Source organism: Lagenorhynchus albirostris, chromosome 4, assembly GCF_949774975.1.
Source record: "Lagenorhynchus albirostris chromosome 4, mLagAlb1.1, whole genome shotgun sequence".
NCBI classification, from domain to species: domain Eukaryota; kingdom Metazoa; phylum Chordata; class Mammalia; order Artiodactyla; family Delphinidae; genus Lagenorhynchus; species Lagenorhynchus albirostris.
In genome coordinates, this window is record NC_083098.1 from 126,427,723 (window position 1) to 126,449,077 (window position 21,355).

Consider the following 21,355-nt stretch of genomic DNA (forward strand, 5'->3'; position numbering starts at 1 on the left):
GGGAGACTATAATATGAAACAACATTCACACAGCTAGCAGACCATTTTTACTTAGATTGTATGTTTATGTCATTCATCCATTTATTAAGTATATTTATTAAATGCCAACAATGTGTCAGACACTATTCTCAATGCTAGGGATACAGCAGAGAACAAAACAGACAATAATTCATGCCTTCATGGGGTTTGTATAAATATGACGACAGTGATTAGTATTATGGAGAAAAATCTGGGAGGATAGGGAGTTCTAGAGGAAGGAGGTAGTGTATTTTTTAACAGGGTAGACAAGGGATGCTTCACTGAGAAGGTGGCATTGAGTAAAGGCCCGATGTGGTTTGGGAGAGAGCCACACAGATATCTGTATAACAGAGAAGAGCCCATTTTGACTCCATGTTGGATCTGTTTCTTTGACTTTAGCCTTTGCTTTTTGTTGCTTTTGTTATTATAATCATACATAATGGCCTGCCTCAGGGAACCCTACCAACCTGTGAATGGCTGTAAGAAAGAAGAAATTGACATCCCCTCCCCAAGGCTGGCCATTTCAGGAAATGTTTTCCAAGACTGATGGCACTTTTTACTTTACTTCCTCCCTGCCTCTCCCTCTCTATTCTGCCTTTTTATTTTACTTCCCTCTTTGATTCTATAAAAGAAACTGGGGACTTCCCTGGTAGCCCAGTGGTTAAGAATCCGCCTGCCAATGCAGGGAACATGGGTTAGATCCCCGGTCTGGGAAGACCCCACATGCCACTGAGCAACTGGGCCCGTACGCTACAACTACTGAGCCCACGTACCACAACTACTGAAGCCTGTGCGCCTAGATCCCATGCTCCGCAACAACAAAAGCCACCGCAATGAGAAGCCCACGCACCGCAATGAAGAGTAGCCCCCGTTCGCTGCAACTAGAGAAAGCCCGCGTACAACAGCAAGACCCAAAGCAGCCAAAAAATAAAAAGAATTTTAAAAAAATAAGATAAAAAATAAAAGAAACTGGCATCCAGACCCCTATAAGATGGTTTTTGGGGACCCTATTCCGCCATCTTCTTGGTCTGCCAGCTTTCCGAGTAAAGTCGTGTTCCTTGCCTCAACACCTCGTCTCCCTAATTATTGGCCTGTCGTGCAGCGAGCAGAGTGAGCTTGGACTCGGTAACATCTGAAGCAGTGTTCCTCTCAGAGGGAGCAGCTTGGGATGTTTGAAAAGGCAAAGAAGACTGGGGGTCTAGAGCAGCAAAAGTAGGAGAGAGCATAGGAGGTGTGGTCAGTGAGTCATCAGATAATATGATTGTGGAAGATATATTTAGGCCATGTTTGGGACTGGATTTTACTCTAAGATAGGAACCGTTGGAGCATTTTGAGCAGAGGAGTAAAATTTATTTTACTTTTTTAAAAAGTTCTAGCTACTTTTCGAGAACAGACCTAAGTGAGATACATGTGGAAATATTAGTGAACCCGGTCCATCTCCCTGATGGGCAGTAAGCTAAATGCCGAGATGCGGAGGTTTGCAACAAAGAAAGAGTATATTCATAAGGCAGCCAAGCGAGGAGACAGACAGGAGGACAAGTTTCAGATCTGCCTCCTTGAAGGCAAGGGTAGTAGAATATTTATGGGAGGGGCAGGGTGGTCTTAGGCGAGGGGAAAGGTGCTTAGAGGTAGGGGAAAAGGTGAGGTAATCAGTGTCTTGTGCAGATGTATTCAGGTTACATTCTTCTGCATAGAAATGGAGGTGCTTAGTATGATCTAAGTTTTCTAGCCCTCTGACATCAAAACACCATTCATCAGACACCTGAGCAGGCCCAGTTTTAAGGTTGGTGGTCTAATCAGTCTTAGCCAGCTCTCACCAGACAAGAGCTAACTCCAAATTTCTGAATACAACTGGGCTACTTAAAGAGGAGAAAAAAAGAAAGAAAGAAAACAATGACTAAAACGAGCTTAATCAGTGAAGGCAGTTTACATGCAGAGGGATTTTAACAAGCTGTTCCCCTATCTGTTGCTCTGCAAGACAAGCTCAAGAATTCCTGTTAGTCATCAGCTTCTGTTAACTCTATGGGGCACAGTTTCAGGAATAGAAGATTGGCTTTGAGGTTATTGCAATAATCTAGGCAAAAGAAATAGATCAGAGTGGTAACAGTGGAGGTGGTGAGAAGGGGTCAGTTTCTGGATTTATTTTGAAGTCTTCAAAATCCAGGATATATCCAGGATTTGCTGACCAGATTTGATAAGGAGTATGAGAGAAAAAGGAAAGAACAAGAGATGAGTGAGTACAGGCAGAAAAGAGAAGAGGTTCAAAGACTAAGCCCTAAGCATTTCAGCATTAAGAGTTTGGGTTGCTGAATAGGAACCAGCAAAGAGGATCTCATCCAGTCTCAAGGCTTTAAGTATCATATAAGCACTGACAATTCTCAAATTTATATTTCTACCCCAGACTTCTTCCCTTAAATTCTAGCTCATATATCCCAATCTTCACATCTTCACTTGGATGTCTAATAGACATCTCAAAATTAACATTTCCAAATTTGAGCTTTTGACATTCTCCCCAAAATCCAATCCTCTCAGTCTCAGAGGGTGGAAACTCTATTCTTCCCATTGCTCAGCTCCCCAAACTTGGAGTCATTTCTCCATCTCATATCTTATAACCAATTCTTCTGCAAATTCTATTGGTTCTACTTTCAAAATATATCCAGAATCTGACCACTCCTCACCACCTACACTGCTCCCCACCCTGGACCAAGCCACTACCATCTCTTGCCTAGATTATCGCAACAGCCCTTCTAAGTGGTCTGTCCTTGCTCCACTGTGCTCTGTTCTCCACAGAGCAACCAGAGTTGTCCTATTAGAACTGCAGTCATATCATGTCATTTCTCTGGATAAGACCCTCTAACAGCTTCCCATCCTAGAGTACAACTAAAGTCCTTATGATGTCTGATGAGGCCTACATTATCTCTGACCAATCTTCTAACTTCTCTCTCCCTTACTTTGTCCTAGTCACACTAGCCTCTTCACTGTTCTCCAATATACCAGACATGTTACCACCTCAGGGCCTTTGTACTTGCTCCTTCTTGCTGGGATGTTCTTCTCCTAATATATACTTCTGGCTTCCTCCTGCATCTCCTTCAGATCTTTAGTTGAATGTCATGTTTTCAATGAGGTCTTCCTCAGTCATTCTATCGAAAATCACAATCCCTACTCCCAGCAATGCTGTCTGCTTTCCCTGCTTTATTGTTTTTCTTAGTATTTATCATTATCTAACATACAGTATTCTTATTTGTTTACCTTGCCCTATGCCTATTTCTCCTACTAGAATGTAAGCTCCATGAAGGGGAGAATTTAAAAATTTTTATTTACTACCCAGTTCCTAGATAAGTAACTAATATGATAGGTGCTCAATAAATATTTGTTGAGTGAATAAACTAGGAGGGAAGAGAGGAGGAAAACAAAGATTATATGGTTTTCTGGAATCAGGAATGAAATCTCTTCAAGAAAAAAGGTAATATTGATGCATTTTTGACTTAAGATGTGTTTATTTGAGATGTGTTGAAGCCATGCATGCCATTTTGGCATCAAGAGCTTTGATACAAAATAAGGGAGCTAAAGGTCCCCTAACCAACATCACTTCTTGACCCACCATTGCATATCATGGAATCAGGAAATAAGAATGGAGAATGGATGATTAAGCTAATGGTGGTGAAGGCCTTGTTAGAACAAAGGCTTGTTAGAACAAAGAGATTGAATATAATAATAGATGTATTGTACATATAAACATAATACAACATAAGCCCAGAAGAGCAAGTAGCCCAAGAGCAAGCACAAACTCTACTTAGGAAGGTCAGAGAAGGTTTCAAGGAGGTAGAAATATTTGTAGAAGGGGACTGTAGAAAAATCAGTGGAGACTCAGCAAGTAAGAAAACTCATCAAGTAGAGGGAAAAACTATTGTTTGTAAAACTTCTAAGTTCCAAACAATGAAGAGCCTACCAACCTCAAGCCCAAACATAGTTTTAATATAATCTTATCAGTCATATAAAAATGAAAACAGGAGAGAACAGCAAGAAAACTGGGACTGCAGTTGCTTACAACTTTTGTTGCTTGCTTGGAATAGACAGCAAAGAATGAAACAATACCTAGTTATATATCCTCTGAACACATTTTGACAATTTCACATTTCACCACCCAACCTAACCAGATCTGTGCCTTGGGAACCAACAATCAGATTATTATTTCCTCTCTTTCTTTGGGTAAGAGGGGTGCGGTACAGGTAGACTTCCATCCCCCCAGCCTAAAAATGACTTAAGAGCTTGATTAGATTGTAAGAGGGAAAAGGTAGAAAGAGGATTCTAGGATGATTCCTGGCTTGGTCTACTGGGCAGGTAGTGATAAGTATATTGTTTGAGATTGGGAATTCCAGATGAGGAGCTCATATAAGAGGATGATAAGCCCAGTTTGGGGCATGTTAATATTGAGATGTTTGTGGAACACTAAAATGAGTTTTCTAGTTGCAATTTGGAATACAGTTAAGAAGGCCAGGAGATAGATTAGGATCTGCCATCAAGGAGGTCACTTGTGTCAAAAGTAATTTCAATGAACTGATGGGGCACAGCCTAAGACTAATGAAATTGGGAAGTTGGCATGTCTGGACCTGTTCAGCACCTGGGCCCTGGTAAATTTACCCTGATGATGGCATGCTGGAAGGCCTTCTGATGGCACCACTTGGCCCAGATGCCAAACCTCCATATGCACATTTCCTTTTCAACCTTGCATGGCACATACTTCTTCCCTCCTACCAGGATTTCTCTCCAACGATCAACCATCATAGACTTACATCTATCCTGAAGTGAACCACCCCAAATCGCAAATTATCAGAGTTTTTATTGTTTTACACAGCAATATTTGTTTCGCTTTTATCTCCAAACTGTCAAAGGTTCCTCTTTCTAAACACACAAGCACGCACACACGCAAATTGCTTTCTTTTTAGCTACTGAACTCTCTCTCCCCTTTAGTTCACAAACAGTTCTTTTAAATAAATGGTTTCCATTTGCAGCTTACACTTCCCATCCACTCATTCTTGCCTTAAATCCTTTCTATTTGGGTTCTGTTACTACCACATTAAAAAGTGTCTCTAAATTCTGCCAGTGACCTACTTCTTGCTAAATCCAGTGACCTTTTCTCATGTCATCCTCTATAATCTCTGTGGAGAATTTGACGGTGCCTTAAAATTCTCTTTTCTCTTGAACTTTGCTCTCCTGTTTTTTTCTTTTCCCGATTTCTTTAACTTTTTCTGATTCATCCTTTCAATAAACATTTACTAGGCACTGAATTTTTTACTCTTAAAATGTGTCATAATTTATGAGATAAAGTAGTAGGTGGATTTGGGTTCAGGCAAACTACATGGGAAACCAGTAGATTAGTGGACATTTGCATGTGAGCATAGAATCAGAATAAGGAGAGTTATTCATACAATTCACATTTTTTTAATGATATTAGGTTCTGATGCACTGATAAATCACTCCCACATAGGATATATACTTAACAAGTATACCAGACCCTTCACTTTCTGTTTTATTTCTTAGCAATTCCTCTTTGGATCTACACATGCTTTATTTATATTAATCCCACAGCTCAATTCATATTTATATCTTTCTCAGTTAAGGCACTATTCTTTTTCTATCTGTGTGGCCTTCAACATGTGACTTAACCTCTCTGTGCCTTGTCTGCAAACAGGGGTTAAGCCATTATTTTTTAAGGTGACAACATATTTTGAATGTCATCCTTTCTCATGTTTATGCTAAAGTTAAACATTTTGGTGATAATAATAATAATGGCTAACATTTATTACACAATTAATATGAGCCAGGCATTGAGATAAGTACTATGCCATGCAACAGCCTTATGATGTTGATATTATCATTGTCCTTATTTTATAACCATGCTGCTGAGACTCTAGCATGTGATACATGGCTGTGAAGTCCAGATTCTGTCACTAAATTCCTTGACTATACATTCTTTTAAAAAACTTCATGGGGCTTCCCTGGTGGCGCAGTGGTTGAGAGTCTGCCTGCCGATGCAGGGGACATGGGTTCGTGCCCCGGTCCAGGAAGATCCCACATGCCGCGGAGCGGCTGGTCCCGTGAGCCATGGCCGCTGAGCCTGCGTGTTCAGAGCCTGTGCTCCGCAGCGGGAGAGGCCACAACAGTGAGAGGCCCGCATACCGCAAAAAAAAAAAAAAAAAAAAAAAATTAAAAACAGAAACAAAAAAACTTCATGTTTTCTTTAATTAACTTTTGTTTAATTAGGTCATGCTAAATTTGTATATAAAAGCAGGGGTGACTTCTTGCAGGTGAGAAAACTGTCAAAGAAAATGCTCCTGTAGACAACAGGAAAAATACAGGTTGGCTAGAATCGTGAAAGAAAATGTGACAAAGTTCTGGATAAATGCTGGGATTATACAAGCAAAAGAAAAAAAATGATTTGCAGGTTTTCTTTGGCAACATCTTTCTTATTATTCCTGTATATGAAACTTTCTCTCTTTCCAGGTTCCCAACCTTATTATGTTAGCTTCTGTCCTTGACAAGCTGGTCATCGGGCTCTGTTTACTTCTCCTTTTCTCCCCAGTTTACCTTAAGGCTTAATTTAAGAGCCTAGAAGGAAATGCTTAACTAAAAGACATAAATTTGCAGAGGAAGACAAGTAAAACACTGGGCTTGCCTATAAATGGATTATTTTGATGGCGTTGGATTTGATCCTTATTTTTGGCAGTGAAGGTGGTAAGTGTGTTTGTGTGTGTGGTACACGGGCCAGGAAAGGAAGGAGAGGTCTGCACAGCAACTGGCACGTTTTCATTGTTTATGTTCAGCATTTTAATAACGTTAGTATTTGCACAGCTGAAGGAAAGGAAAGCACCCTGAGGATAGACACCATGAGGAACTCTAGAAGTTTGAAAACCAGAAAAACATGAGTTGGGAAAGAGCCATAAATGTTAATAAGTAAAAAGCACCTCAGCCAAGATAAACCTAGTGTTGGGATGCTAAATTCCAAAGGGAATCAAAAAGGAGCACATTGAAATACTTAATCTGACAATTCTTAACTCTGTTTTTATCATGAAGGTATCACTACAGAGATATTCAGAGATCAGGAAGTTGGAGATTTCTGCACAGTATAATGAAAACACAAAAGCCTTTAAATGAGAACTTTTATTTATTTATTTTTTAATAAATGTATTTATTATTTATTTATTTTTGTCTGCTTTGGGCCTTCGTTGCTGTGAGCAGGGGCTACTCTTTGTTTTGGTGCATGGGCTTCTCATTGTGGTGGCTTCTCTTGTTGCGGAGCACGGGCTCTAGGCACGCAGGCTTCAGTAGTTGTGGCACATGGGCTCAGTAGTTGTGGCTCGTGAGCTCTAGGGCGCAGGCTCAGTAGTTGTGGCGCATGGGCTTAATTGCACTGTGTCATGCAGGATCTTCCCAGATCAGGGCTCAAACCCGTGTCCCCTACATTGGCGGGTGGATTCTTAACCACTGCGTTATCAGGGAAGTCCCGAGAAACAACTTTTAATTTCATCTCTATAATTTACAAGTATGTTGCATGGGGGATTTTACTTAATCTCTCAGAACCTCAATTTCCTCTTCTGCAAAACAAAGGACTGCCTAGCAAACAGTAACTAAATAGTGGCTGTAATAGTTCTGTTTACTATTAGTTGGTGCCCTTAGGTCTCTGTCTTGTACTATCTCACTTTGGCCAGTAGGATAATCACCACAGCTCTGCTTATAACTATTCTGCCTTTGCTATGGGATGGTAAGGAGATCAATTGTAAGCTGGACCTTATTCAATATAGGAAAATAGAAACCATGGAAGGCATGGCAATTAGCTATTAAGGAGAATGCAAAGGCTTTTTGCACAAACCAAAGCCCATGCTTCCATAGAGAGCCTCATCAGCTGTGAGTTTTTACACTTTTTTTTTATCGTTTCAAGCAGATTCTTTCCTCCCAGGGTTACCACCATATCTAAGGCCCTGAAGGTTGGTAAAGAACAGATAGTCCTCTCAGATATGTCATTCAGCACTAGCCTGGGAGCTGCCCTGTTTGGATTCTCCGTGCAATAATCCAGAACTGAGCCTCAGTAATGGTAATGTGCTGTCTGCCCACCTAGCAGATGGTCAGTCCCTACATCTTGGGCCCCCCAGATCCTGCCCTAATCTCCAACTGCCTACAGTCACCTAATATAGACTCAAAATGGGACAAGGAGAAACACAGGATTAAAAAACAAGTGCCCAGTCAAAGGAATATCAATGTAGACATTGTTTACCACTTGGCTAAAGGGCTCATGTTTACCACTGGCTGAATAAAGTTGCCATTCATGGGTCCTAATGGTGTGGATTTTTGTTAGGTGGTTTATTGGCAGTAAAATTCACCTTATTTATTCCTTTTTTCTCTTTTAGCAAGTGGTAAAAGAGTTGGAAATGCAACTTCAGCAGGCCCAGAAATTGAAATGATTTGGTTATAGGGGTGTTGAAAAGCTCTGCCAAAAACTTCATCGTCACTAGCCTCCTAAGGCACCAGGTTCCATCATTAGAATCCCATTATTCTGCCTACAGTAAAAGGTCCTGTCATTATCTTTAGCATCAATTAGTTTAAAATACTTAGGGCCTTGGGGGGAAAATAAAGTCCTACTCTGTTTCATTTGGGGTTAGGGAGACACTTCAAGGACAGGAATGATTAGTAGGACCAGTGTAGGTACTGAGACCCTGGGGGTAGGAGAGATTCTTCTCTAGTGTACAGGATGTGTGGGTGTGGAGAGGACACAGGGAGGAGGGCAGTCCTGGGTCTTAGAGGTGCGAGGGTGGGGGCTACAGCCAAAGAAAGACTGCAACATGACAAACTGGAGGGGAGTTTAATCTAGAGCCAGACCTCTGTGTAGATGAAACAGAAATGTGTTAACTGCGACTTGATTTAAAATTGAAAGGCACTGACTTTCAGAATGGACCATCTGAAAATGCTGTATAATAACCATTAAAGTTCTTTTTAAAATTTAGCTGTTGGGACTTCCCTGGTGGCACAGTGGTTAAGAATGCGCCTGCCAATGCAGGGGACATGGGTTCGAGTCCTGGTCGGGGAAGATCCCATATGCCGTGGAGCAACTAAGTTCCTGAGTCACAACTACTGAGCCCGTGCGCCACAATTACTGAAGCCTGCTCTCTAGAGTCCGCGAGCCACAATTACTGAGGCTATGCGCCACAACTACTGAAGCCTGTGTGCCTAGAGCCTGTGCTCCGCAACAAGAGAAGCCACTGCAATGAGAAGCCTGCGCACCACAATGAAGAGTAGCCCCCGCTCACCGCAACTAGAGAAAGCCCATGCGCATCAACGAAGACCCAACACAGCCAAAAATAAATAAATAAATGTTAAAAAAAAAATTTAGCTGTTGTGTCATGAAGCAAATGGATAGTATACATTGTTTTAAAGCTATGATACCAGTGACTAATTCTTTCTTCTTTTGAGAACAAATAATAACTCAAAAACCAGAAAGCTATCAGAGATATGTATAAATGAGCTTAAAATATAAGGCAAAACAATTTTTGGTATAATTCAGAAATAAACAAAAACAAGTAAGTTATTCTATTCTTCAAAACTTTAAAAATCTTTTAAAATAATCTTTCATTTTGGAAACCAAAATCAACATAACAATTATTGTCTTTTGAGGACACCATTTCAACCTATAGAACTGTATATAACACAAAATTGGAAACATATAAAGGTGACCAAATAGGAAAATGGTCTTTCTGAATATATTTAAATTTTTTACTGAGTAATGCAGTTGATTATTCTAAGGTTCTAAATTCTTCCATCTTGCAGGAATAAAATAGTAAAAGGAAAAATTAACACTTACTAAACTTTTATTAAGTAACAAGAATTTCTAAAATTGTTACATGTAAAATGTCCATGGTTCTATGTGGTAGATACTGTAACCTCCATTTTACAGACGAAAAAACTAAGAGTTTCAGAGACTTTACTAATAGCACACCACTGTAAATGCTTAAGCCAGGAATATAAAAGCAATTTAGAGATCTTGAGAGGGAACTTAAATTCATTGGCTTGGCTAAATGTTTCTCACTGGTACCTAATTAATAAATTCAATGCAAACTTTTACTTAGAAGCAGTTGCAACAGGTTAGCTTACACCTACCATTTACTACCTTGAACTGTCAATCCTATGATCAGGCACTTATTTTGGTCGCATATAAAACAACTTCTCCCTTAAGTAGCCACCATCATCTCATACTCAATTGACTGTTTATTACAATTCTATTTCCCCCCAAGTGTTTGACATAACAGGAAAATAATTCCAAACTCATGCATTCCACAATCTCCAACCCACTCATTTATTCATTCACTTAATGAATATTGAATGTCTACAATTCTTGCTGCTGAAGATATAAAGCCTAAGTCTTATGAAGTTCAATAGGAAAAAGAGATACCAGATAGATGATAGAGATAGATTGATAGTTGGATGACAGCTAGCTAGCTAGCTAGACAAATAGATATAGATATAGGTATAGATAAAATAGTGTTATGCCCTTGTGGCAAAAACTGAGAGTTGTCACCCAGTAATCATTATCTTCTTTGTCAGTAAATTAACCTCTGAATTTAACTGGGCGTGGCCACCCAGAATAAATCTACATTTCCCAACATCTCTTGAGCTGTGTTTGGCTATGTGACTAAGTTCTGCCAAAGGGATGTAAACAAAAGAGATCTGAGCAATATCAGGACATGTTTGAAGGAGACCTTCATTACTTTTTCTTTTTCTTTTTCCTGCTGCCTTTCTCATTACTTTTTCTTTTTTCCTGCTGACTGAAATAAGAGCATGCTGACTAGAGCTGAAGCAATCATTTAAGCCCAAGGGGCTGCATTTTAGGGCCAATGAAGCAAAATGATAATTTTGCCCCTGATAATTATGTCAATCACACAAACCCTAGATTATTTACCTCTGGGCAAAATTTATGTGTGAGAAAAACAAACTTCCATCTTTTTGAAATTTCTGTTTTTAGGGTTTTCTGTCACTCCCATTCGACTTTAATCTTAACTAATACAAAAATATTTAAAAAATAAAGTAGAGTAAGGGATTAGAGTGTGGCACCATGTGATATTTTATTTTTTTCTTTTTGCGGTACGCGGGCCTCTCACTGCTGTGGCCTCTCCCGCTGCGGAGCACAGGCTCCGGACGTGCAGGCTCAGCAGCCATGGCTCACGGGCCCAGCCGCTCCGCGGCATGTGGGATCTTCCCAGACCGGGACACGAACCCGTGTCCCCTGCATTGGCAGGCGGACTCTCAACCACTGCGTCACCAGGGAAGCCCCATGTGATATTTTAGACAGGGTGACTGGGGAAGGCCTTTATGAGGAATCAATAGTTGGGGGGAGTCCTGAATGCATGAGTAAGCCAAGTGGTAGGGGGAGAGCATGTTCCAGGAAGTGGGAAATAGTAAGAGCCAAAGCCTGGATGTGGGAGGGAACATGCTTCTGTGTTCAAAGACCAGCAAGGAGGCCAACATGGCCTACCTGCCCAACTTCTTATCCTGATTCCCAAACAGAAATCCTTGACTCCAGACCTTGCAGAGATCAGTCAACTTTGCAGGCACTGTTCTCTACAGGGTCTCTTCAGAAAGACTCATAACCCAGCTGTGAGTCTAAGCTTTTACTCAGATGGCTTCAAGGCTCAACCTCTAAGGCCTATTACAGAATGCTCCCCCACTTCGCCATTCAAATATAACACATTTTTCTGAACTTACTATAGGTTCTCACTCTTGCTTAAGGGATGGCACTATTGATCTGCCCCATATTGCTTTCTTTCTTCTTGAAACTCCTTAGATATTATGGTCAATACTTTCATGTTAATTGTTAATAATCTATCATTCTGTTCTAATTGACGTATTCAATATGTATCTTTTGCCACTTTAATTAAGATGTAATGTAAGGGCTACATCTTTAAAAGTTTTAAAAATCTTTTTTGGCTAGTATCTCTTCAAACAGAAGGTACTCCATAAAAACCTTCTGTATGTTCATTCAAACATCTCACAAACTAGAAACACAATGGAGAGAACCTAATCTTTCTTGGTTCCTCCCTTTTGCCAGGAAGATATGAGTAGCTGAAGTATTTGGTGCTATATATAGTCAGTTGATGTCAGCTGGATGCCAGTCTCTTCAGAAAGGCTCAGTCCTCAGTTTGAGTCAGAGCTAGGGACCATGCTATCCCAGGCTCAAGGATAAAAACCATCGGGCCCAAGTGCCATCCATATTCCATCTCCAGTCTTTCCTCCACAAATCAGGATTCATCCTTCCTGAAAAGCACGGTCTAAGAGCAAGGTAAGTATATTGTTTCCTAAAATGTTCTATTAGTCAGTTGTCCAAGGAAGTTCAGAGTTGTGACTCATTAATGGGCTTTCTTTGCTTTAAAGGACAGCTGTTGATGCCAATATTAAAATACTACCACCAAAGAGTTCTGGTTTAATCTGCCGTCCTTTCTTCATTCTTACAGTTTGCTGGAATTGATGTACTGTGATGTTGGTACAAATGAAGGCCAGTAAGGAAACAATGACAGATTAAAATAAACTGTAGAAAAGAGAGAGGAAGGGGAAAGGAGTCCAGCTCTTTCATTGTTTCTTATTGCCCAATAATCATTGTACTAGTATATAGATAAGACTGGGCTGGAAACTCTGAGAAACAGCCTCTGTTCACTGTGACATTGCCTGTCAATGAATAGCATGCTCTGTCACCAGACAAGGAATGGTATTAAAGTCTTTCAGTAGAAAGCAATAATAAACTCTTAATAAAGAACAAAGATGCTGTCTCTCAAAAGGATGATTATAAAACACTCCAAATGAGTTCTTGACATTGCCTCAATAATGTTCCTTTATTTTTCACAGGGAGGGAACAAAAAAATCATGCTATCACATAATACCATGGTGAAGCAGAGGAAACAGCAAGCATCAGCCATCATGAAGGAAATCCATGGAAATGGTATCAGTGAAAACCCTTCACAGCAATAATATAGCTCAGCATTAATGTAGACTCTTCCTGATGTTATTTAATATTCTATAGTTTACTTCCTTTAAATTCTTGCTATTCTGTCATAACAAACCTGGAGCTCTAGGGGGTGTATAAAAGCCTATGGTAACTAATCCTTTTGTAGTCATCCTTTCTCATTTGAAAGCTATTTTCAGATGAACAACTGCTCTAAAGGAATGAAGCAATCTGACAGCTGATGTACATTCTACTTGGCTTGCCTTTCACATTTCACGTTATAAGTTAATATCACCACTCTCAGATCTTTTTTTCTCTTTTTTGGACAGGTCTCATACAATCTTGTCTTCATCGTTCATCCCACAAGATCTATCTTGATTTCTTTTACCTTATATTACATAAATCATTCAAAATCTGTTCTAGCGTCCTTTTTTTTTTTTTAAAAAAAGGTGTTAAGTTGGAATTCATATTCATTGTGAACTTCTTTAACCCTGAAACCAGTCTTCATATTTAGTAACTGATTTACCGAGATATTCTGTGTGGAAATCTACTTCTATTTATAATTTCTAGGAAAATATAGATTTCTTATAGTCTCAAGCATATAACTCAAAAAAAAATTTAATATAAATTAGATGCAAGATGATATTCCACTCTCTTCTCTAAGTTCTAGCAAAACACTCTAGAAAGTAATGCTTTATACATTGCATTTTGATTATTATAAAGGAAATTCAACTTTGATTGTTATAAAGGAAATTGAGCAAAGGATAGCATCAATTTTAAAAGTTAATAAGTAGAATATCTAGATAGTTTTAAGGGCTGATTTGAACCATTCCAGAATATATTTGTGGAGTTTTCAGGGCACCTCCTTATTTCCCTTCTATTAACAAGGAATGTGACCTTTTACCTGAACAATACTAAGACCTAGAGCAATGAGATCTTTCACCAGGTAGCTGGGAAAAGGCATAAGTATAGCATTTTCATATTTCACCTTCCATAAAGCAAGCTGAATAGAACCAATCAGAGACTCTGTTAGATGCTTCCCCCCACAATGCAGTCATATCTAAAGGGTTCTGTTATTAAGTTTTGTTTTCTATTTTTTTGCAATACAAAATCACCATACTGGATTCAACTTAGACCCATGTTTTACTAAGATGTCAAACTAGTTTGGAATAAAGTGAAAATAATTCTGAATCAGACACCAGAACTAAATTTGTACCAATGCAAGGTTCCAAAATTCAGGCTTCTTTTAAATTTTTGCACTTCTTTGTATTTCCTGCTTCATGTAGTTTACTTGAAATTGTTTTAATAGTTTCCTTGATCAATAAGGAAAAAATCAGATAATCACTTGAGTTTGAGACTAAATTATTTATCTTAAAACTAGGCTTGGGATAAGTTATCATTTTCTAATTGCATCATAATCATAAATCAATCCATCATTTTAATGTATTCCCAGTTTAAATCATGTGTTGGATTCTACTCTCTTATTTCTGACATAGACCTATAAGAGTATCTTTTCCTTTTTTTATAATATAACTTTTATTTTTTTCTGAAATATAAAGAAAAAGTACAATTATATCTCAAGGGGAAAAAAAACCTCAAGACTATAATCTCACCATCAACAGGTCCTGGCCAAGTAAAGTCTGCTGAAGCCCTCCCTCCCAAGTCACGGGAAGATTTCCAGTCCCTTAAATGGAGTCACATGCTCTGCCTTTGTTTGGAGGTCAAGTACTACAGATAACAGGGATAATCACAGACTTCTTTCTTAACTCATCTCAGATAAAACAGCTGCAGTACTTTAGGAAGCAGTTTAAATAATTTCCCTCTTTTATTTCCTCTGACATCTTACATGGAACTTTACGATTTGTATATGACATAGTGTTTAGAGATCTGGAGCTAGGGGAGTATCATTTTTTCTAAGGAGGCAGAAATGAGACATGGACTGCAGAGAAACCTTTCTGGGAATAATTCTCCAAACTTTCAAACACTTCACACCAACAAAAACCTGGATAATTTAAGATAAAGCATGCAACTCTTTTGATCTTAATTCTAAGACTAATTAAAATTTGGACTGGATTGTCCTCTATAAAAATGAATAGAGAAGCTATTTGAAGTTCTTCTTCCACTCCCTTCTCCCCTTGTGCATCAAGATTTTTTTTTTCAGTATTATAATTCATTTATTTTTTATATCACTCTTCAAAGACATTTAGCCTGGAGGAGAATGAAATGTGACAATGAGATGGCTAAATGAGCTGTCTTCTAAACCTGAGCTAGGAGTTCAGTCCAGTTCTTGCTGTGGGGAGAGAGACTATAGCTGGTGAGCCTTGAGATGATCAGTAGGAAAATATAAGAATCAAAAAGGAGAGTTTTTCATCAGAGCACTCATTGAATCTGAAGGAGAAATAACCTCAAAGAATTACTGAGAAATCCTACCCATATAGACTAAAATACATAGAACTGGATAGCACAAGTAAAAGTGTAGATAACTCACAGCCTCTACTAACTATACCCCAAATTGTTCACTCATTATGGATCCATAATGATTTGGTGTCAAATAATGTACCAGAAGCAAAAGTAATTAATAAAAAGTATCTCCTAACACTAAGGCTCTATACCTTCAGACAGACCATCCTCAGCATCATATCATGATGATGATCAACATGGTCATCAACATCAATATTAAAAGTGTTAGAGCTGATGATTAGTAGCTGTTTTGTGTTACTACTGTGATGCAAAACCCAGAAGCTTTAAACAGAAATATCAGAGCCATGTTGCAACTGTATAACAAGTGCCATTCTAAAAGACAAAAACACCAAAATACTTTGCCATTATCTGTCATGAATTAGTTGTGGAGGCAAGAAAAGATGGCTTATAATGGTTCCATGCCCACCAGCCCTGTGCTATTTACTCCTGATGCTGTACATATTCTCCAGCGGTGATCATGTTTCTCTCCCACTCAGTAACTCATTTGAGACTTGATTACTGACGGAAGAGAGAGAGAGAGAGGGAAGGATAAAAGAATAGGAAGTAATAAGTCTATACAGAAAGAGAATGGGGAATGAGAATGGAGGAAGGAGAGGCACTCTAGAGCAACTGGCATCCGTCCAGAAATGGTGGGGAAAAGGAATAGGAATTAAAATTATCGAAGAACTGGGAGTATGCTGTCCCCTGATCTTAAGCACAGATATTGCTGACAGTTTAGAAGAAGAGCTTCAGAAATAAAAAGACTACAGTTGTTTCAGTCACCCTACAGTTTTCGCACCTGGGCTCTGTGAGGGCTTTTTTGGTATGTTTTTTTTTTGTTTGTTTTTTCCCTCATGGCTGGTGAACAGCTTTTCCCAGCACACAGAAGAGGACTGAGCAGATTGTTTTTGCGATTTCAGGAAAAGAGTTTAGTCTGTGGTCTGAAAACAGGAAGCCAGGTTCTAAATGGAGTGCTGTTGTTGATATCGTACCAGGAGCCCTGAGTTCCAGACCAGACAGCAGATACCTCATCTGAAAATGAAGAGGTTGGATCTGTTGAGTCATCTAATTCTAAAATTTCATGATTCTAATATATTGAGCTATGTGCTCAAACATCAGTGTATTTGAGTTTTTCCACCAATAACAGAGGCAGTGATAATATTAACACAAATTGCAGGGGTACTTTGAAAAGCATAGATATAATGTCTTGACTTTCAGACAAAAGATAATGTGAAGACCCCTTTTACTTTTCCTGTATAAGCATATCTTAAAGTATAATTAATCAAGTCATCAATATAAAAATGAGGACACCAGGAAGGACTTAAACACTACAGATCAAATGTAAAAAGTCTAGGGGAGAAAAAGAACTTAACCTAATGCTTAATGTACAAATTTGTTAGTTTTCTTTGGTTTAAAATTTCACATTAGCATTCTCATAACCCGAAGAAAAAGCATGCTTTATCTTGAAAATTGCTGTGCAATAATATGTTGTGAAATCATGGATTTTTCTAAGCATGCCATAGATTTCTAAACCTCTAATAACGCTCTCCAGCAAAGTAGCAGCAGAGAACTAGGCTAAATTCCAATTTATACCAAAGTTGAAATTATACCAAAGTTGAAATTTGGTTGAAAAAATCAACCAAAGTTGAATATTACAATGTTTAATTCTTGCCATATTCTATCATCCTAGAAGAATGATGAACATCATTTCTTTGTTGCCTTTTTCACTCTAATATGCTCTAGATATACGTCCTATAAACAGTACTAGATGAATTACTGGTTTGTGTAACTCAATTTGCATAATTCAATACATTGGTAATCTCATTTTTTAAATGTTTATAGATTTACACAGTTATTGAATGGTAATACATTAACAGTAAATTTTTGAACTCAAATCAAGGCAAGGAGATATGAAATAGGAAAATATAGAATCCCAGATGAGTTTCAAAATCAACTTTTTAATCTAGAGAAAATTATTAAAGATTACTAATAAACTTTTAATCAAATGTAGACTTTTCAAGTATTATTCAAAACCACAGTCTGGACTATTAACTTTTATATAATATGTATATATGCATGTTGCAGTATGCAATTATGTATATTTATGGACTATTATTCAATCTACACAGGCCAACTGTCTGTAAACAGGCAGAAGAGTCCTGTTAAGTGTAGAGAAAATCTCTTGGCTTCAATCAGGCTTTTAAGTAAATTGATAGGACCACCCTAAAACAAATCAATTTCAGTTATCTCCCCTTCTGTGGTTTTGCCCATTTTACCAGAATTGCAGCTGCCCGTGAATCATGGCGAAACAGTTTTAAAAGATCTTTCGTCTTACTACTATTATTTATAAGTGGGTATCTTTACAAACTATGAATTGGATTCACTGATCTAACTAAATATGTAACTTTGGCAGGATCAAAATTACAAATTAAAAATACAGAACTACCTGTGCACACATAAATCCTTGTTGACTAAGTTTTAGAATGTTAACCTATGAAATAAATGTGAAAAAAAATGTTTTTTGGAGGAATTTAGGTTCAGTATCTGCTCATAAGACTGCATATTGAAGAAAGGTTTGAAAAAGGAATTGATCACATTTTCAAAGATCACTGATACTCTCCCAATAAAATGCAATTTTCCATTTGGTTTCCAGTACTCATAGTAATATGGTTAAAGTGGAAGGAAAGTATATTCAAAAATCAAAAGTTTGAACTTTTTAATGTAAGATTTTAAATCTTAATTTAGCTACAAAAATAATGCACATTTGAGGACATTACTGAGAAAGAATATTGATTACAATTATTTAATATTTCTAGTAGATTGAAAAATGTGGAGGTTTTTGTGGAAATTAATTTGATAATGGTCAAGACCCTAAAGTTATATTGTAATAGTTTTTTATAATTAGATATTTATTCCAAAATAATCATTATTTCCTTAAAATAATAGCAAACTATAATAGATTAAGTCCTATAAAATCTTTAAAGAATAAATGGAAAATTCTGGATCACTATAAACGACATTAACAGGAAAGCATGCCTAGCAATATTATTTTCAATAGATGATCTAATGCCACAAAGACAACCTTCTAATCCATCAGGGCAAGGATATGAACCCTGAATAAGTTATATCATTTATCAGGCATCCAGATTAAACACACTGTTAAGACCCTGCACAGAGGTTTGCAATAAAGGGCAGGGAACAGCTGAACTTGGATTCTATCTGCTCAGTTGACACCATTCTTTTCACTCTGAAAATTTAAGTAAATGAAAGTGTTCATACATTAGATTTCCCAACTCACAGATGGTCTGGAACTCCAGCTCCAATTACATCATAAACTTAACTACTGGAAGGGAAGGGGAAAAAAACCTTGGAGAATTTAGTTTATGTCTTTTATTGTTTGTTTGTTTATGCAAAATATATTGACTTAAAATGTTCCTATGTCTCTATCAGTATGCTAGTGAATATTTAACTGGTTCTTTGGGGGGAAAAATGCCTTGGTTTGTAGAATTTGCCAATTTCTGTGGTATAAATACTCTTGCCATGGCCAATTTTGAGCTACCATCAAGGAGAAACTGAATGCAGAGTTGGGAAGAGATGTGTAGTAATACAACACTATACAGTATTTCCACCATACAGATATAATAGATATAAGAAAACATCAAGAGCATAGATAATAGCAAAAAGGAGTAAAACATTTAGAAAGTGATATTTTTGAGTATTTATTGCTTTCTTTTTAATATAACTTATTATTAAGTTTATATAATTTAATTTTAATAGTGGTTATGTTCACTGAGTTTAACTACTGGCTAACAGAATTTCTGAAAATTTATCAGTCGACTCTTGTGAACCAGTACAAGCCTGCTCCAGACACCACTAGATTTCTCATGCAGTGCTTCTGGTCCCAGAGATACACAGGAACTTTAGATGGTCACTCAAAGCCAACTATTAACTCACTGTCTGTTACTTACAGAGTAAGAGGGAGAAAATTCAGGCTTAAAGGTAGTAGAAGGAAGTATGAAGAATAAGCAAAGAGAGTTGAGAGTTGGTCAATTATTTTGTGTGCCTTCTCCTCTTTCCTTTTTGTCTCTTTTATCTCCTCTCTTGTGGTATAAATTTACTAGTAATAATGGATTGTACCAACTGATTATTGAGGGTAGGTAAGTTCCTCATGGCTCTTGCTGCACATCTACTCCTTGTAGCAACCTGGGTGATGATTACTGTGTTTTGCTAAAAAGGAGTGAATGTTTCTTATGAGCCCAAATGAGTCTGGCCAGAGGTATATCCATATTTTATACTTCTGCTCTTTTTTTCCTCTCCTCTTCGAGGCCCCCATTGCTGGGCTTCTAGGCTATTCTTCTTTACTCTTTCTTGATTCCAATCTTAATAGACTTTTTGGACCTACATCAGTGAGATGAAGATCTGAAGAGAATAACCATAGTTAGCATGCTTTTAGTTGAAAATAGCAGAAAATCAGAAACGAACTAAAGGGAATTTATTGCCTCACATAACTGAAAAGTTCAGAGGTGATTTGATAAGTCTTCATCTGGCAGCTCAAGTATGCCATTAAGGACCAGGTTTCTTTCTCCCTCTGCTCTGATTTTCTTGGGGTAAGCTTCACCCCACATCTGGCTCTATCATTTTATCAAGTACATACCAACAGTTTCCTGGGCAATATACATCCGTGCTTACCTGCAGCAGGAAAAGAAAGTATCTTTGACACAATGTACACAAAGAAAAGTCCTGATATTTTGCCTCATTGACCTAGGTCAGGTCACACACCTGTTCCTGTATCAATCACAAAGGTTAATTAATTCCTGTCAAATATACCCCAGAAAACTATTGTAAATCTAAGTGGCCAGAGGGATGGAATTCAAGTAGGGCATGTTGTTATTTCAGAAACATTGGTGGAATCAGCTAATACTGAGGGCCATTAGGAAGAGGAAAATGAGATAAAAACATTTTCTCAAATTTTTGTCTTGGGATCCCCAAATTAAACTTATGCCATAGCTTGAAATTTAGAACTTACAGAAAATAACATAATAATATGCTATTCCTTTTTCTAGCTCCTCTATTTTCATTTAACTGTTTATAATGACTCAAATTGGTAACAGAAAAGGAGAGAAAGAGAAAAGCTGCATCCCTGTTTTGGTTTCCTTATGAAAAAACTTTGTAGCCTTAACTGTAAGGAGAGATTCCATTGCTATAATATAAAGACTGTTGTTTTTGCATTTTCTAGTGGCTGCCTGCTTTGGGGCATTTTTATTTCCTGAAAATGTCCCATTAAAAAATTTGTTTAAAAACATTATTTGTAATATATAAATACATTACATAGAATGTGTATTCCTAGAAGGTTAATGGACCAAAAAAATCTATCGATTTCGATTTTCTGTGTTATTATTTTATCCTGTTTCTCTCTCTTGCATTGCTAATTGAATTATTTTAAGAAGCATTTAAAGGAGATTTCCCCTCCACCCCGTAGTATTGCATCAAATTACTATAAGCCATATTGTGTCTTTTTGGTCATTTGTGATCTAAAGGGAACTTGCTATTTTGATTCCAGAATCAAAAAGCTGAAACAGTCCACTCCTGTCACACTTTCTAGAACACTGAGGGATATATTCATAGACACACTGAAAAATAATCCAGCTCCTTCCATGTTGCTAGCACACAGTAACAGACTCCAAACACTTGCAAATAAACAATAGTGAATATTCCCTGTAGAACTCGGCAGAGCTGGCAAACAAATCCCAGGAAACTGTAAAATACCCTCATCTACCCTGCTGTGCACCTTCATTCCTCTTCCATAAGCTATTTCTGCCAACCCTGGGGACTGTAAAGCACAGAATTTTTTTTTTTTTTTTTTTTTACCTTAGAGAGTAGACAATGCCACTCTGC

At 37.8% G+C, this 21,355-nt stretch overlaps 1 protein-coding gene across 1 annotated transcript in view; it reads left to right on the plus strand.

The window, feature by feature from the left end:
• Positions 1 to 12,185: 12,185 nt before the first annotated feature.
• Positions 12,186 to 21,355, plus strand: part of MYOZ2 (myozenin 2) — a 34,625-nt gene continuing 25,455 nt past the window's right edge. Inside the window, exons 1-2 of the mRNA XM_060148654.1 lie at positions 12,186 to 12,343; positions 12,904 to 12,997. Of these exons, the coding sequence (XP_060004637.1) occupies positions 12,922 to 12,997 (76 nt within the window). The 5' untranslated portion in view covers positions 12,186 to 12,343; positions 12,904 to 12,921. The remainder of the gene's footprint in view (positions 12,344 to 12,903; positions 12,998 to 21,355) is intronic.